This window comes from Triturus cristatus, chromosome 10, assembly GCF_964204655.1.
Source record: "Triturus cristatus chromosome 10, aTriCri1.1, whole genome shotgun sequence".
In the NCBI taxonomy this organism is placed as follows: Eukaryota; Metazoa; Chordata; class Amphibia; order Caudata; family Salamandridae; genus Triturus; species Triturus cristatus.
The window spans coordinates 1,022,176,978-1,022,196,433 of NC_140593.1; the positions used below are offsets into that span (position 1 = coordinate 1,022,176,978).

The following is a 19,456-nucleotide window of genomic DNA, read 5'->3' on the forward strand; positions in this document are numbered from 1 at the left end:
TGTGACTCAAAATATGGTGAGGTTTTCCACCCTACAACGGTGTTCCGCAAAGAAGAAGTGTTTGCAGTTTTGGTGAGGGACAGTAGGGTAAATGAAGGTGCCCTGATTGGTCAAGAAAATGAGCCGCATGAAGCACTAGTCACCATCCGAGAAGTAAAGGAACAGTGGAAATGTTTTATATGGTGGTTAGTGGGGGAACAAACTGAAAGTACTGAAACTTCCTCCTGGCGCACAGCGCTACGAACAATGTTACTACAACATCCTCCCCTTTGGTTTAATGTGGGGAATTCCTACATTAGGAAATAAAGTTGGGGATTGATGAAAATATATAAAAATTGAGAATGTAAGAGATTAAGACTAGTATGGCATCAAGCACAACAGTAAGTATACATGGAGACTGACCTGCCAGCATCTGTACAAGTCTGGGTTTTGTGCTTAATTGGGCAGCTTAAGAGGAGTCAAAGTAGAGCTCTTACTCTTCCAGCATAACAGACTTTGCACTGTTTTCCATTTAAGGACACTTTTTGTAAGCTTCTAGTACTTTTCTACGCGCGGTCTACTATCGATCTTCATTATTCAAGCCCTTTTCCACCAAGAAATCCTTGTTCTTGAAAAGCGTCTAAGTGGTTGTCTGAATGGATACAGGTCTTCTGCTGAAGGGGATGCTTAACGGAATACTCATTTCTACTACTCCTAAAAGAATAATTTCAGGGGAAAAAACACCACACCTCATCATGCTTGCTAAAACATTTTGGGTCTTCTCCTGTTGGACACTTGTGGTGCAGGTTTGCTGTACCATCTACTACTAATAAGCAAGTACAGTTTTTTAGCGCATCACTAAGGTAGAAAGTAAAACTGTCGCAAGAAAATGCTCAGAGGGCAGATTCTGAATGGACAACTGGACTTGATTTCCTTACAGATATCACAATTATATAATGGGGAAAATCTCAGTTTGGTGGCTACAAACCTGAATGCAGATTATGCTTTACACAGTTTAACTTTTGGTTGTTCTCTCTTTGTATATAGGCACTTTATAAATCTTGAAATCAAATTTGCCTTTACATGTTTATCACGAAGAACAAATTGGATATTTTAGAGAGCTACTTGTTTGTTTACAATTACTCCATTCACAGCAAATCATCACTTACCTTTTGTGACATACAAATAGAAGAAATCGCAGTAAAGTATAGTTTGCACCACACCAGCGACTATTGCAATGAGGTCAAAGAATCCCTCAAAGGAATAACGCCAAATCCAGTTGATCAGGTACAAGGCACGGTACAGGCCGAGGAAGAATAGATAGTGAGTTGTGATGGTCTCAGCTTCCCCGGTTTTGCTGATCATGAAGAGCTGTGGAAGGATGGCCACAGATTCCAGGTAGATTGAAAAAGTCCACAGGATCTAACCAACAAAAAATGGATCAATTAAAACATACTCCGGTCCTCCAACATCTGTCCATGTAAGATGGACACAACTGCATATTTCGACTAAGACTTTGATTTTCATCCTCAAAAAACATTATATACAGAAAACTTCTTCATTCACACCAAAATTAAACTTCATTTTATTGCAGATAAAGCCTCCCTATAGCATGTTTGACAAAATGTGTCTTTTTATTGAACATCTTTGGTTACATACTGCACAATGCTGTGGGTGAAAAACAAAACTGTTATGCATTCCAACTTCATGCATCAGCATGTTTCACAATTCAGGGATCATCAGTTTTGAGCACAGTAGCAGTAGGTTTTGATTGCTAGTAACAAATTCTTAACATTCACAGCTTTGAAGTTATGCTATAGTTTCAATGAACTCCACAAGAATGCAATTATTAAACATAATAGATAAATATAACCCGTTTAAAACCGCCAATTATTCTGGTATTTTTAAAACTTTTTTCATGCAGTATCTGGGTGCATGAAAACGTGAAGACTTTTTTTTACTAGCCAATTGGCCAAGGGTTGCCTTTGGCATAGTGGTGCATTCCAAGCAGCTTATTGGTCCTTGTTGGAGCAGAGTGTACATGAGCAAGAAAAGCCTTGCAGAACTAACCTCTAGTGGAGCAAAATCATGATTGACGAGGAAAGATAATCCACCAACTGGGACCACCAGAAACTCCACCCGGAAGGTATCATGGTTTCCATCATAGGTAGCCTTGAATTTCATGTATATTAGGTACACAGTAGCATAGGAGCAACCAATGTAGATGACCTAAGAAAACAAAAAGAACATAAGGCGTGAGCATGCATCACAAAACAGGTTTTCATCACGTGCAACTTAGCTGAAAAGTCGAGAGAAAATTAAACTTAAACCTGGACAGAATTTTATGAAAAGTTAAAAGAAACAACCTTTTCCCTTTAGAACTCCTCATTAAAAATATTCCCCTTTCCTCTTCAACAGCAAAAGATAGTCCTTTGTCAAAGATAAGGGTACTAGCCCTACACAGGCCTTTCAACAGTTTATAAGCCGGTATATCTGTGAAACGAGTCACTGAGTCAAGAGGGAAATATGTGTTCCTTTGTTAACTTGTATGCATGTGTCTTAAGTGAAAAAAGTGTGCAAATTAACAAATTCTACATAAAAGCTTCCAAAACCCGCATTTATTTGGTTGCTTTGCACAAGTGAAACATTAAAAGTGGGCAACAGAACAGATTTTCCAGTAATTGTGGAAGCATACTAAGGACCCGATTACGATCTCGTTAGGAATTCCCACTGACCGATTACGATGTGTCCGTATGTTTATGGACTCGTTCGGTAGGACTCCCATTGAATTCAATGGGAGCCTGTGTACCCGGCGTGAACAGAGGCTCTCATTGAAACAAGCATTTCCAATGCAAAAGGTCTCGCATTTGCGAGAGTCTAAGCTATTGGCATTGTATGTGACAATGCCTTTTATTTATCTGTTTTGATAACACAAATAAAAGTCATTGTCCTTTGCAACGCCAGTAGCTCAAACTCTTAAATGCCAGACCTATTTCACTTCCAAGAAGTGTCTGCCATTGCCCTCTTGGAAAATGAAAGCGCGCATGGCACGCTGAATGTTGCAGGAAAGAATGTTTTGTCTGCAGTAGGAGAAAATAGTGCTCACAGACATACATAAGACATACCGTGTAACAGAACTAAAAGGGCCAATCCTCATTGGAGGTTACAAATGAAGACAAGGCGGTACTAAGGAGGGACTAAGAAGCCTATTAACGATTCGGAAGGCAGCATTTACAAATGACAATGACACAAGCCAATGAAAAATATGGGCAGAACTTCAAGTCCATACTCTAATACAGCATGCCTCGCAGAGCATCCTATGCGCTGCCCAGGCTCGACCTAAAAAGCACATTACAGAAATAGCATCATTCAACAACACAGACAAGGAGACGTGCCCACGGTCCAATTGAGGAACTGTAGAACCCATTGTCGAAAGCCAACCCCCCCCCCAAAAAAACGCAGAGTACCTTATTCATCTTCAGCTAAAAACAACCATGTTTTCAGTCCACGGTTGGATAGCCTTCAAGTCTGGATGGCATTTTAGTTTAGCTGTCAAAAATGTTCACTGTGCTTTGAGACGCAATCAGACAGATTCTGCAAACTTTGGGATTCTATTGCGAATATATAAATTTTATTTATTAGTCATTGATAAATGCTCCTCTGGCGCGGCTCTATTTTTTACCCTATTAGTCCAGTCCCTTCCAAGTGTTAAATTTTTGCTCTTTGCATAGAGGCAATACTTTCAACTGCCCAATGTGTTTATATTTTATTCTAATGGTTACAGTGAAGCCAGAGTTGCACATCCCAGACACTAGAGTATGGCTATGTTAAAATAACCATTGGCATGAAAATGTGTGTGTCCAAGTTGTATTATGATGGAGCACAACCAAATGATACGATATGATTGATCAGATAGTCAATCAATACTATAAAACAAGTATGTGGGAGCAGTTTACAGTAATGTAGAACAGCATCTTGATAATTGAAAAACCAATCTAACTGTCCCTTGAAGGATACTCTCCCTGCTATTCACAAAGGAAAAAATTAGCGGTGTTTACCAGCCTGCACACACACCTGGAGTACCACAGGGAGCACTGGTTTGCTTGTGGCTCTCCTCACAAATATCCTTCCACCGGTGGATTACTATTCCACAGTGGAATCCAGCTTTGCTCCACCATAGAGCTTCACAACTTACAGAAGAAAACTAATAAGATCATACAACATTACATTAGCAAACACCAGTGATAAGGCATGCATAGCTATGAAACTTCATGTCTGGCAAGGCCAGACCTGCAGACACCATCTGCTGTAGAAAAGCCACGAAGAAAAGCAACAAGAAGCTCTGGTGGCGGCCTCAAGTTCAGACTGCATGCTGACTCATTGCTGAGGCTCTGACCTCATATGACCTTTAAAAATTGCCCAGCTAACATGCATATATAAGAGTCTGAAAGAACCTTACACGGAGTCATTGAAATACAGTTTTATCAAGGGAGATATCTGACTCCCCAGAAAGGTGATGGTAACTCCATCTGCCAGATAACCAATGAAATATGCTCTTCAACATTTCAAGTTCATGGATGTAGCCATAGCAAGTGTTTTGTAGAAGGAAAATGTGAAACCTGGAAGTTAATCTATGCGGTGCTCACAGGCCACAGTGATATGTGGCACCAAGATACGCGGGGAGCCGTGATGAACTTGTTTTCAGTTTTTATTGTAAGGGGTGACAATTACTTTTAGGAGTTGTGTTAAACAAGATTTGCATGTTTTATGTAAATAGGTGCAAGAAAGGAGGCTAAAGTCAATATTTGCTTCCGTGTCTGACAGAATGTAAACGTCACTCACCCTAGTGAGGGCGCTTCTGCATTGGATAGTTGAAGCAGCAGAAAGTAAATCAAATGAGCAGTGATTGGCAGAGTCAGGGCTCCGAGCAGTGAACAGACTGCGGACCAACTGCCACTCACAAAGCTTTAGGCGCCTTGCTTGCAACCCTAATGGCAATCTACTTAGCGGCCATGCGTGCCCAGCATAAAGGAAACACCTGCCGCACTCACTGGCACACCACACATCACCAGAGAGACGCGTCACATGGCGGCTTCAAAACAGCAAACATCGGCCGACAGTCGCGAGTGGAGTGGACCGATGCAGTGCAAACTTCGCAAATGCACTTCGGTGTTAATCCTTCTACAGACTTTAAACTGTAAAAACCATCACGCCAAGAGGCTCGATTGTAGAGAATTTAAAACGCTTTGCAACATTATTGTGTTTGAAATTTCTCGATGCAACAACAGATCACCAATGTACAAACTTACTCTAACAAGCATTTTCAATGGAATAAGTCTTGCTTTTGCGAGCGTTTAAGCGATTGGCATTGTAAGTGACAATGCCTTTTATTTATGTGTTTTAAACCAAACGCATATATAAAAGGCATTGTTATTTTTAATGCCAATCGCTCAAACTCTCGCAAATGCGAGTGTTTTAAAGTTGGCCACGCCCATTTATTTAGACGCTGCTCACGGTATTCAGGTTACAGTGAGCAGCGTCTAAACATAGGGGCACGGACAATATTAAAGTGAAAACACACATGGTGCGCTTTCACACAAAGTAAAAATACATCAATAAAAACGTTGCGCGCAGCTGCTGAAGTGAAAGTGGCCAGCGCTATTAGTTAATAAAATAAATAAGCGCAGCCGCTAATATGAAAGTGGCCGCCTGGAAAATATTGACTTAAATAAGTGCGGCCGCTACACTGAAAGCGGATCGCGCCGTAAATTAAATAAATACAGTAGTAGGCCTGCTGCTATGTAGTGTGTGGAATAAGGGAAGAGCATTAAGGAAAATAGTGCTAAACAACTTATAAAGCAGAGCATGCAACACCACCAGTAAAAGGTCCAGTCCTTATGGCCGGTAACTAAAGGAGACAAGCCGGTACCAAGGCGGGACTAACAAGCCTCATAATGAATCGGAAGCCAGCGTTCAAGAAGGACAATGGCACAAGCCAATTAAAAATATGGGCGGAGAGTGGGCGAGGCTTCTATTGCATACCCTAATACAGCATACCTCGCAAGGCGAGCAGCAAATACGCGCTGCCACTAGGCTCTACCTAAAAAGGGGTGGGTGGGTAAAAGCGTGTACCCTGTGGCGGGCACTCCATGGTGCCCGTCGCACTGAGCATGCATGGAAAGAGGTGACCCATGGGTAGCCCCCGTGACTGATTCGGAGGGCCTCGGGTGAAGGGAGGCCTGCTATAGGTTCGATTCTCACAGCTGTTTTGTCTCAGCAAAAACAAGTCGATTTGCTATCAGAATCAGTCATCGTACTCGCTCGTTCAGAAAACCCCATTGAGCTGCACGATTCGGCTCCGAACGAGTCGGACTGCCTGAAATGCGTTCGGAACTGACTTGGTCAGCCAGGACGGCTTCCTTTCATCGTACTCGGTCATCCGGAAAGGTGGACAATTAGGTTGGAAACATAGGCTACGAATTGGATTCGCTTAATACGAATCCCATTTGGAGCCTTTCCTAACGACATCGAAATCGGGCCCCAAGTAGGGAAGTAGAAAACTGGCCAGGGAAATAGTTACAGAAATACTCAAACCTGTATGACTGTCAATGGTGGTTGAGGCTTGAGTGATGAGGGCCCCAGGAGCAAAAATCCGATTGAAAGAGCATCATTTTAAAGAGCTTCTTAAAATTGTTCTAGACCTTCTGTACTCTTCGTTTAGGGTTGAGGATGATCAAAGCACTTGGGCTATGGCAGCTGCAGAGTGCCTCCCAGACGTGTGCATTGCAGACCTGTAATTTTGTTTGCCATTCAGGCTCTCAAAGTGCTCGTTTGGAGATATCGCAGGTGAAGATTATCGGACTTAATAAAGGCCAACAGGCTTATGCACAGTAGATTGAGGGCAATCTCATGTTTACCCAATTAGCGCCAATGGGATTCAGGAGGGTATATTATATGCTCAGATTCTGCGAGTCCAAGTCCCAACCATGTGCTGGACTGCTCGCCATTTGAGTCTTGTGTAAACATAGGTGCAGTAATCCAACAAACAGGTTCAGTCCAAAGTTATTAAGACACTTAAATGCCAAATTTCACACTAGAACAATATTTAGCATAGCTTTCTGGGCACTTGTCGAGGAAATGAACAAAATACAGCGTGCAGTGGTTAACAAGGCGGCAACAACAAAGTAGGAAGACTAAAATTAGTCTCCCGATTCGATTATAGGCAGGGCCATGTGAATTATGCAGCATAGGAGCACCAAATTATGTGGCAGGGTTGACTAAATTATGCAGAACGAGAAGGCAAATTATGCGGCACATTTTGTGATAGTATTACTTCATTATTTTGTAATTTTTTTGCACATGGTAAAACTGTCTGGGCAAAGTTTTTGCCACATTAGTACCAGTTTAACAACCAAATACAGAAATAAGCAACTGAAAGATGACGAGTTGACCTTTGCAAAGGGCTTTCCACCACACACAAACATTGCACAGTTGTTTAAATCTGTAGATTATGCAGCAGGTAATGAAACAATACAGTAAATCCATAATTATGGTTATAAACAAACCCACAATAGGTCTTAGGCATTACATAAAAGGCTGGCATGAAGCACAAAAGGTAGTAAGTGGAATTCAACAAGACACAGTAAAGACAATCAAAAAGTAACACTAGCACCTGAAAAGGCCTTGCATCCAATGACACAAAAAGCCTAACAGGTTGGATCCAATGCCTCAAACAGTCCATAAATCAGTAAAGCCACATGCACACAGAACGGCTGTTGCATTCTTTCAATATGCCATGGGTTGCGAACTACAGCATGAACGTAACAATTTTTAACACAGCACGGTCAATAAGATTTGCAATATATCCAAACAAATTATTTTCACTGCTAATTATGTGCCCGCTCTACTCTGATCCGGCTCACTTATTTTCATTTTACCCACTTTCTTAATTGGCCCATCTGTTAGGGGAACTTTTTGTTTTCGAAAGTTCTATGGCAGTGTAATTCTGAACGTAACAAAAATGCAAAACTTTGCGAGTGTTCTACGCCAGCTGATCTTAACCCCCACTGAATCATTACTGAAATCCAGGGACCCCCACCCAGTCATTATTGGAAGTCAGGGAGCCCTTGCCTAAGCAATTTATATGATTTAAACCTCAGAATCATACATAAAAATATACAAATAAGTATACCCCAAACAAATTCACAAATATTGAAAAATCGTGTGTAATTCAGAAAACAATTCAACTTTTCAATTTTGCTTCTTCATTTGTATGTACACTATTAATTTAAATAGTATTTTTTTTATTCACAGACCCCATGAGCAGGCCTCACAGACCCACTAGGGTCCTCGGATCACAGGTTGATAACCACTGTTCTACGCCAATAACTTTAAAACAATCTTTTGAAGGCTACTGTGTCTTCTCCAAAAGAGGACACTGCATATCCCTCTAATGCCTCTATAGAATTCCTATATTGAATATTCAGTTTCCATATTTCTATTGTCCCACTCATCCTGTGCCTTTATGGGTGGTTCAAAAATGGACATATTTCAATTAGTAAATTGACTCTGGAAAATAACAGACAACTCATATTAGTATAGGCTAAGAACTTTAAGGATATTGGTGTCTCTGGATATTTTACAGAACTGTTAAACTAAACAACAAAAGACATAAGGTGAATAAAACACACACTTCATGAATGAAAAGCAAGGATCTTGGGGAGACTTCACGTCAATCTGATCAGTCTGAAAACTTACTAAACATCCAGGATAGGCATCTACTATTCATTGATAACATGCATACGAAGAAACTGGTGTGTAGGCTCTTGAAGATTTTGTTGCTAGGAGCAACAGCCAGTTGGCAATAGTTTGACACTTGGAAAACTGCAGAACTTTTACGTAACATCGTCCCAAAAAAACAGATGCATCAGGACGTCTGATGCTATTCCGAACTAACCTCTTTTGACCCAAATGCTGCATAATAACCCAAACTACAAACAATCATTTCACATGCTACCTATAAAGCAGGACTGTAGTCAGATGGAGTAGTATCTGGGTTCATTCAATGGCCTTTCTTTTGTGAGGAAGAGAGTATTGCATGTGAACCATTTATTGTGTGGTTCTCGGCTGGCACAGTGTCAAGAATGATTTGCATATGGCTGGGTCTAATCTGGGGTGGCATGGAGAGCAAAAGAACAATGGATTTAAGCAGATCTCGAGTGGGAGTGAATGTTTGACTGCTCTGCATTCCGTCCATTATGTGTGTGTTTGCCTATGGCTGGGTTCAAACTGGAATGGCATGGGGAGCAAAGAAACAATGAATTTAGGCCCAGATCTTTGTACTTGGGTAAATGTTACGACATTGTACTGCATTCTGTCCATCAGTTGTTCTTTATGCATTTGTCACCCCAAGTGAGACAGGTATGCCCAGACGTGGGTCCTGTGCTCTCCATGCCATTGGAGCCAAGCTATCCTAGCTTATGAGGGGTGAAAACCCGAAACCGGTCTTAGAATGCTTGTTTCCAGTTCAAGGAGGACCTGGCCTAGCAGTTCGGGCTGGACTGTTCCCATTGGGTACAGGGTCAAGACTGATTTACATATGGCTGGGTTCAAACTGGAATGGCACAGGCAGCAAAAAAACAATATATTCAGGCCCAGATCTCTGTACTGTAGGGTGAATGTATGACATTGTTCTGAATTCTGTCCATCAATTGTTCTGTTTTGCAGGAGTCTGGTTGTGTGCCACAGTTCTGCCATATCGGGAGTAGTAGTTTTGCTGAGGCAATGAATGACGTGCAGATGATTCAGTAAAACGTATTGATCAGAGCTTGAATGAGCAAGCGGTGGATGAGATTTTTCAGATGTAGGAGGTAGTAAGGAAACTAACCTGTGAACGAGAAGCAGGTGGCTCTTGCCAGGGAGCAATCACAGTACCCAAAGTGATTTAAATACAGTGTCCGGTTCCCATAAAGGCAAGTGTGCTAGCAATGGCCCCAAGGAAGTTCACCTATCAGTGAAATTCCAGTCAACGTTCAACGCTCCTATAGGGTAAACCTGTGTGGAGGGTCAAGAGTGCCAGAGACTGAAGCCATTGGTTTCAAAAGGAAGATGGAGAGTCAAGAAGATCTAAGCAGGACTATTGTTTTGGTGTAATTCATGTAATTCCAACATTTTGATCTGCAATATAAACGTGAATAGGTAATGAAGTTATGTTGCTCCCTGTAGTGGATTAGGACTAAATGAGCAAGTTGCTGTGGGAAGGATTTCTTCGGCGAACCATTCTAAGATGGGGGGCAATATGAAGACAAAATACGAGTGATGGATACAATCTTGTGCTAAGAACTGTTTAGCACAGGATAAGATACTAGTAAGACAAGCTTGCGAATCAACTTAAGGTTGTGCAAAGAGACTGTTTTCAAAGGTGCAAACGATGCCGTGGGAAACGCACATTTTATTAGCGGTTTTGTTTTTAATTTGAGTGTGCACCTGTAGTCAATAGTAGCATGTTATAGGTGAATGAATGTGTTGCATGAGTATGGGTTGTATTGCGACTTAGCATGCAGATGCTGAGGCTTGTGGTTTAGTAAAATGCGCTCGGTAAAAGGCCTGGGCCTAGTGACCAGGCTCTAAATGTTATGGTCTTTGCGGCAGTCATCAACAACGGTATACACTGGTTAACCAGCTCTAGATGAGATCAAATAGGCAGCCTTCCCAATTATCTGCTCCCTCAAAGCCACCATACAGCAATTAGGATGGAGAGTGAATAGCACTTGACCTTCAAGCCAACTGTAGGCCTATAGCACTCTTATTAGGATGTTCCACGCGGGTATATTCATTACTCTCAGAATGGATTTAGTTTACTGAAAAGTCACTTCCTAATAGATCGTATAGTTTCCTTAGTTTCCTTTCTATTCAGGAAATGGATTGATGACAGACTTAGGACCTCGCGTTCACATAAGGAACAGACATGCAGAGGGCATCAGTATGAGGGTATCCCCGGCAGTGATAACTCAGTTGACAGGGTAGGGACCGGCACCGAGTTCAAGGCTAGATAGCATTCAGTCAAATGCTCACTATACTAAGCACAGGGTCAAACAACCTACTAAGCAAAAGAATAGCTGGATTTTACTTTTGGGTCTATCAACCAGCTAAATACAGCTGAACAAGAGGTGGGGTAAAAACATACACCGATGGAGGTGAAAAATGTTACACTTTAATTCAATAAGGAAAGTAAGAACAAGCATTGCCATAGCCAATAGGTCTCGCTTTTGGGACCTTATAAGTATTTAGTTAGGCAGCACAATATCCTTGGTGCAACAACATCAACTGTTGCATGGCTAAACACTTATAAGGTCCAAAAGCGAGACCTATTGGCTATGCCAATGCTTGTTTTAAAAGGCAAAACACCATTGCGGCATGGTGTTGCCAACACAAGGGCTTTTCAAGGATCAAGGGAAATTTGTCATCAATTTTGGACAGGTATATTTGCCATCTCTGTGGCTGTGCTAAAGGGGACTTTACCATTCGAAATGAGCTATTTATCATGGTTGTAAAAACATAAAAACTTTTATAACATTTGGAAAAACAGCCAACACAAAGGCACATCTGTTAGAATATCCCAGCCAGCTGGCAACCTGTAGGGATCAGGATGAAAGGAAACCCCATGTTTGTTTACAAGCAACAAGCACAACAAAAAGAAACACCTGCAATGTGAATGGTGTTTATTAATCCAGCTACAGCGGTTATAACAAATGGTCAGACAATGTTTAATAAACAGAGCGCAGTAAAGCAGGACGCAACAGTGAATAGTGCACAAGACACTCTTAATAAAAAAATAAAAAAATGAGGAACAAAATAAAAGAAGGCGCTGAATTCGACAAAACACGAGCTGTAGCAGAGGGCAAGTGAGGTACGAGGCGGCGAACAGAATGATGAAACGTTCCCTCGGCTGAGGTGAAGCGTGGGGAGGAAACCACTGGTCTGGGAACAGAGAGATATTTTAGGGAAGGGAAGATGGAACCACGGTGGAGCGACTGCAGGTGGCTGGAAATCCTATGCAGGCGGCGCATTTTCCCACCCCGTGCTTCCTGGCCACCGGTGGACACCGTAGATCGAGGGCAGTGCCAGACACGCGAGTCAGCAGCAGCGGGAAACTGCGGACAGAAGAGCGCACACTGACAGCCAGCAGCGCTGCACGCGCCTCAGCCTTGCACAACCAGCCCGGGGAGCATGCTAATGACGGCGCACAAACGCCTCACCTCCACGCGCGGTTCCTGTTTTCCTACTCAAGGGTGAAATGAAAGCAGAACGCATCAAAGATGTATTTTTCCTCAAGAGGAAAGTCGCGAGAGGGTAGGGGCAGCTGCGCCTGAACCTCAAAGGATGTAATGTAGCTTTTGCCGAAGTGGTTTCATATGGGTTTCCTTCCCTAAGACCGTAAGAATTCATTCTTCTCTTGAACGCAATTGAATGCGTAGTCACACTCAAAAGCAGTTCCTGTTTTTTCAGAGGGGACTTTTCTCGCGCAACCAACAAAATAAATAGACAAGGCAGAGCAAAGCGGTCCTGAAAGTGAAAGGGGACCGCGCTGCAGCCGATCTCTTGTCTTTATGGGGCCATATGTTTGAAACACTTGGCCCCATAAAGATAAGAAAAACCTTTACTACAAACGTAAAGCAACCGAGCCAGTCCAACTGGGACGGCTCTAAAAGAGAAAAGTGTACGTCACTAGACGCTCTTGTCCAATGGCTGGCCACCGTTTAGCATAAACGGTGATGCCAGCCAATGGAAAAGAGGGGTGGGGCTTAAAGCCCACTAGAGAAATCTACCCTAACTCATTAAATCTCGCCAGCGAGACTGCGCATGTCTGCGCAGTCTACGCCAGGCGAGACCTAAAAAAATATTTAATAAGAGTTCACTTCTAGCGCAGACTTCTAATTCGATGATGAAAAGTGAGGACTTGCCCAATTAAAATCTTTTCGCCAAAGATTAAAGGCTATTTACATGTGACTATTAAAAAATTCTGAGCTTCTGGCCACATTAGGCAATGCTGCCAATGCTAATATGTCAAGACAGCCCCAGCCAATGAGCACAATACCCGCTCCCACTTCTTTCGACTGTCAACTATTGAGCACATAGAAAGTAAAGAGCAAGGCCTTCTCCATAGCAACATTTCTTTCTTAAAAGTGAATCAAGACTGACATTTGTTAATTAAAAGACTATTCTACACTACAGCACTGGTGAAGTTTCTGAAAATAGTCGAACTTGTGGTTGTGTTTTTGCCTTCTTAGTGCTTCTGAGGGGGGTAGTAGAGATCTGAGTGTGACTGGGATCCATTGCTAGGCTCATTTGAATATGGTTGCAACATCCCCTCCTGGTCTGTGACGGTACAGATACATTTATAAAAAATCAGAGTGCTACAGAGTAATTTCCATTGATTGGTCACCAAGCGCTCAACCGAGCAGCATTACCATTCTTTTTTGCTGTCCCTGCACATCTCCTTAAGTGGAATGAACGCTCAAGCTTGCTGTGCTTAGGTACAGATGCTGTGCCTTGCCAACTAAGCCTCAAAATATTTGAGGTTCTTAAGCAGAGTGGGAGTAGCCTAGCAAATGAAGCTTTACTGCTCAATTTGTGGTGTGTTTCTAGATTGTAGCCGATGTGGCTACTTCCCTCTGTAATATTATATACAATTAAAAAAGGTATGGAACTGAATGCCGATTTGAGGTAAAAAGTGTTCAAGCAATACCAACCATCCCTTACCAGTTGAGTCGCCAATCTTGAAACTAACCGCTATTTCCAACCCACAGCCCAGAAAACGATTCCCGTTTTAGTTTGAGATGATTTACTTAAAGAATGGAAGGCTTTTATCTGCTGGTTAATATACAACCACTTGCCAACTATGGCATCAAGTTTAAGATTGCTCCCAAACTATTGGGTATACAAACTGAGCAACCCCTTAAGGCAGGGGGATCGGGTTGTTGAAACAAATGCTAAAATGTGTATAGCGTGTCAAAGTACACAATACACAAAAGAGGGCATGTTGTGAGATAAAGAATAGTATACTTCTTTATATAGAGCATATAGTACCCCTAGGTTGAGAAGATACATTGTGGAAACGCCTAGAATGGTCTGCAGTTGCCCATACAGACAATAGATTTGGCAAAGGATTGGAGTTGCACAAGGTGAAAAAGGACCAGCCCACCCAACAGAATCTATTAGCCAAAACTCCCTACAGGATTCAGACTGAAGGAGGCTTTTATTTAGGAGACAGATACAATATACAGCACAGGTTTCCAAACTTTTCATGTTGGTGACACACTTTTTTGACATTCCTGCTTTAGTGACACGGTAATGCGAGCGAGCATAGCGAGCGAGCCGGAATCACCACAGAGGTGTTTGGGGGGTTTTGAAAAAATAGTGGGCAAATGGTGCATTTTCAAGCAAATTTGAGAAGGCAGGAAGGTTTAATAAAGCAATTGTGAATCTGTTCTTAACAAAGACACTGACTGGCAAAACAGGGAGTAAGGTGAGGTTTGTGCCTGAAACAAGAATATAATCATGCACACATTGACACATGCCCCAGTGATTTACAGCACAAAAAGGGCACCCCCACAGCATATGGAGTGTTTGTTTTGACAAACGTTTCTTCCTTCTTAAGTACTAAAAAGAAACATGTGAATCAAATTAGAATAATTCCCAGTTAAAAAAAACAAAGCAGTACATTAGATCGACTGTCGGTTGGGTTGTGGAGTGTTTGTTTTGCCACGTTATCAAAAGAAAACCTATTTCCTGTATTGTGCCAAATATTAAGTTGCTGGTGAGCTATTATATAATAATCAACTTTAAGCATGTTGGCCTGGTTTGTCACATTCGGTCCTTCTTTTTTTAGGTCCCATCTAGGCTGCGCATGTGCCGTCTCAAACAGCATGTTGTTTTCAATCTGTGGGCTTCAGTCCGCCCATCGGCTTACCACTTGTTTGCTCCATTGCGCTCTCATATCCGTCGTTCCCGTTAGTCCATAGCATAAAAGCGTCATGCTTCTTCCTGCGTTTGACCTTCCCCCAGAACATGGACCAAGTGCTTGGGTCCATCCACTGCTCCAGTTATAGGAGCTACTTTTTTCTTTGTCTTTGAGCACTCCACACAAGTGCTGGTGTTTCCACTCACTCCATCTCCTCCCGCCCGCCCCAACCCTGTTGATTCGTTTTCTTTGTAGATTGGCTTTATTATTCACCTCACTCACCCAGCCAGCAACATGATAAGTGATGTATACTTACCCCTTTGAGCTCATCCACTTACGCACAGATCAAGAAAATAAATGGCCTTCCTGCTAGTTAGGAGCTTGGGCCTCAGTTTTCTTAAATGCACCTGTTTTAACTAGCATATTATTCATTTCCTTAACACCGCTTCATGGTTCGTTGTAAAGGAAATGTACTATGTACCTATGTACTAACTTACACTGCAAAGATCTCTTGCCCTCGCTTTCAGTATTAGGGCACACAGGTGAACTTCATCATTACTAAAATGAGCAATAGCTGCTACATAGCGTCAAGAGACGCACATGCATCACTTGGCACTATGTATTAGACCGGGCACAAGTTGAGGGTAGACTGCGTCTATCCATTCTTTTCACAGGGTGATCGCAGTCTACCCTGCTATGAGATTGGGCCCCACAGAAATATGGTAAACTTGTCTTGGTGCAATTTTTAGACACCGGGACACATTCAACAGTGCCTGCACATGGTTTGCTTTTGTTCCAAGCAGCAACGTACAGGCGGGGAAGGGGCTTATTAGATTCCAGCTGGGCCTACAACAAAGGTCGAAGTTAAGGGGCCATCAGACTTCCTTTAGTTGGAGTATCCTGGCTGGGAGCCATCAGGAGCCTCACATCTAAATGAAATGGAGGAGAAACAAAGGCACACAGCTTATCACATCACACAAGAGGCAGGCATGCTTTTGACTTTGTTCAGTCGTTTTATATAAGAGATATGCATGTGTGTGGGAATGTCATATTTGTTAGTCTGTCCCAGTATTTACACAAACAATTTAAATGCCACTATTTTGTTTTGTTTCTTTTACAGCGCTATAGTGCTACTAATCCCATTGCAGAGTGTCAGAGTGCTTTATACGTACACATTATACATTTACAATAAATGATGTGTGTAAATCAAGGGAGTGTTATAGAAGACGGGGAGAGTTGTAGGAGCCACATGTCCTTCTTGGCTCACTGTGCTATATTAGAAGAATTACAATTTATGAACTGCAAGTAACAAAAGGATCTCTGTGTTCAAAGCGCTAACTCACTTGCCCATTTACATAGAATAAAAATCTGTCATCTGTGCGTTACATAATGTGCTTTTCAGGAGACCTATTAACACTCAATGCTACTTTGATCCAAAACTGGGACTAGACAAAACACAAACCTCTCCAGCAAATAGTTATTTTACCATTATTATTATTCCCTGAGCACACAAAGATCTCTGCCACAGGTGCCTTAACTCCATGATATTTTAAAATGCAGACTTTGCAACCAGTTGAGTAGGACAGATTTACTGCCGCATTTCTCCTTGTTGCCAGTTTTTGTGGCAGGATTTAAAAAAAAAAAATACATGTTAAGGCCCTGATTTTGCATCGGGGTTGCATAATTTTTTTGCACAAACTCGAAGCAAAATCTAATTTGTTAAATATTGTAATGAGCTCAAATGTACTTACGATAGACCTGCTAAACAAACATATCTTTCATGTTTGGTTTCTTGTGCTACTGGCAGTGACTAATATTGATTTTTAGTTTTTGTTTTCAGCAGCAGTCATTAAAGCTGTGAGATAATTGAGAGGATTTATTAAATAATTCATAGTTGTCATTGTGCTTTGTCGGGTTATTACGTGATAAAAGTAATACAGTTGTTCAACTCATCGTTCAGTGGGAAAAGCCTGTGGTTTTAGTTCAGCTTTTTGTATAGAGCAGGGTGCAGGGGTGAGAGTATTGCCTGGAGCAGCTTGCAGCAGTGACTGCTAAAGAGCAGTGAACATGTTGCATTAGCGGTGCGTTAGGGATTGTTTGATGACATGTTTTAACCAAAAGGGTTGGGGTGTGTGTAAGTGAGAGAGGGACATGGAATAAGGTAGAAAAGGGCTGGTAAAAATGGCCCCATGGCCTGCGACCTCTTATTTAAGTATCCGTGATCATGGACCCCTCGTCAACCCCCGGTAATACCACTCCCACAGCACTGAAAGTAGGTCTTTTTAAAACCGCTCGCTCGCCCCCTCCACCCCCGGCCCCTTACACAGCAGCTTGACCTCCCGCACCGCGTCCTCCCGCAGATTCATGTCGATCATCTCTGACCGGTCTGCCGCGGCTTTATCCTCGGCGCTCACTGTGCAGCCCATCCTGAGCCTCGGCCCCCACAGCTTCCTGCCGGATAGGGGACCAGAGCTCGGGACCCGCAGCAAAGATACCCGCAAAAGGGAGACCCGGCCAGAGCTTTCCAAAGTATGCAGCGCAGACGTAATGACGCACGAGAATGTACGTACATCTTATCAAGCATGTACGTTTGTCTTAAAGATTTAAGACAGACGTACATGCTGGATTAGAGAGCACCGTCGCGCGACACACCCACGAATGTCAGGCGACATAGTACCATGTCACGACACATACTTTGGAAAGCTCTGATATACAGAATTGAACCTCAACATAAAGCTCTTTGAGGAGGATGGAGCCTGGCTTCATGAGATGTTTAACTAAATCAATTTTATTATTGGAAGAGAATACATTACTTTTAGTCCTGAAGATGGTGGAAGTAATATTTGTAATTCACCTAAACGCATTGATGATTGAGTACAATACAATCCATCTACACTGGACATTTGTAGAAATGATCAATTAAGTTCATAAATGCCTAGTGATACACCTGGTGGATGTTTGTAGGTCTAAAGACCTATCATTTTTGTCTTACAAAGAAGCTTCTTACTCTAATATTTATGTGTAATCATTTATGTTATATACATTTGTTTTTAAAATTGGCTTTTCCTGAGTTCTGGTATTTCTATTTAGTTTTTTTTGTGTGTGAATGTGAGAAGAGTGCAGGCCTGAAAAATCTTAACATTTTTTAACTAGACCTGCAGGTCTAGTGACTTAAATAATCTACTCGACCGATTTGTAATGATCTTTACCCATAAACTGAATTCAAATGATGTGATTGTGGGCAAATAATTAAATTAATTGAGCCATCATTTTCTTATCACATATGAGAACACCTTCAAATGTGGAAGTTCAGCATCTCGGCTGTACAAAAAAACTTTTGTTTGATTTTAGACTAAACTTTATTTCCATATATAATGCAAATCTAGCCACATATAGGATTCACATGACCCCTGACTTGCCTCTTAGTACATTAACAGCATTTTCATCAGGGCGGGGGCAGGAATGTTTCTCAAATCATGTTTAAAAACTATCACTTTTAATAAATACATAACTAAAGCATGAAGTGGTAGCACACTGTCTTTGTAATCAGCAGATTTTACATTGAAATGGCCACAAACTTCCCTATTGACATGCGGCTTGACTGATGAAGCTATATAGTGTACAAACAATGTTTGGAAATAGAGTTTCTGCAAATATGTGTCATTTGCACATCACCAAGGAAAGTGTTCTGGTTTGTTATACTCATATTTTACTCTTTGTTTGCATCACACTTCTTAATTACAAAACAATTTGCTTTTGCAATTATGGACATATTTTGAAATATTTGTAATAATTTGCAGGCCATTTATTCAAATGTTATTTGTTAGAGAAAAATAACAGACCTCTTCAGACAGCTCACTTGACAAATACATCTAACTCTGGTAAAAGAGAGAGAAATAAACCTCATTTTCCAAGCAGCAATTTGGTGAAAGACAAACTGACATTTGACCTCTTCCTTTAACAGACAGAAAATTTGTCAAGATAAAAACAAAGATTTAATGGCATCTTTATTGCTCATTCACTTTCTGAATGAGCAGAACCTCTGTTCCTTTCCTGCCTAAGTTTACTTGCCAGATGGGACTAGTAGGTGCTAAAAACAGCTCAACCAGATAAAGGTTTACTGGCAATTGAGTGTGTGCGAGTAGATTTTTCCAGGCCGGCACTGAGTGTTTGAGTTTTATTAATATAATAATATTTTGGCATTTGCTTCCTAACTACTCACAGCACATAAATCGGTGCTCTCTTGCAGACCCGCAGCATAGCGTGTAAAATGACAATGGACCGGGATGCAGAACTGAAACCAAGCTATACCCGGCTGATGAGCCCTAATAAGGGCGAAACCCGTCCTGGGTGGTTTGTGTTCCAGGTCAGGAAGGACCTGTCCTGTCAGATGGGGCTGGACTGTTCTCACTGGAGCACCGATTGGTTCCAAACGGAGGAGGCAAGTTGTGCAAAATAACAACGGCCCCGATTAATTACCAGTAGCTGACGTTTATTCAAGCTTTCCATCACTTT

At 41.8% G+C, this 19,456-nt stretch overlaps 1 protein-coding gene across 1 annotated transcript in view; it reads right to left on the reverse strand.

The window, feature by feature from the left end:
- Positions 1-19,456, reverse strand: part of KDELR2 (KDEL endoplasmic reticulum protein retention receptor 2) — a 68,543-nt gene that overhangs the window by 12,417 nt on the left and 36,670 nt on the right. Inside the window, exons 3-4 of the mRNA XM_085629028.1 lie at positions 2,050-2,208; positions 1,149-1,401 (exon numbers count right to left, since the gene is read on the reverse strand). Coding sequence (XP_085485154.1) covers positions 1,149-1,401; positions 2,050-2,208 — 412 coding nt within the window. The remainder of the gene's footprint in view (positions 1-1,148; positions 1,402-2,049; positions 2,209-19,456) is intronic.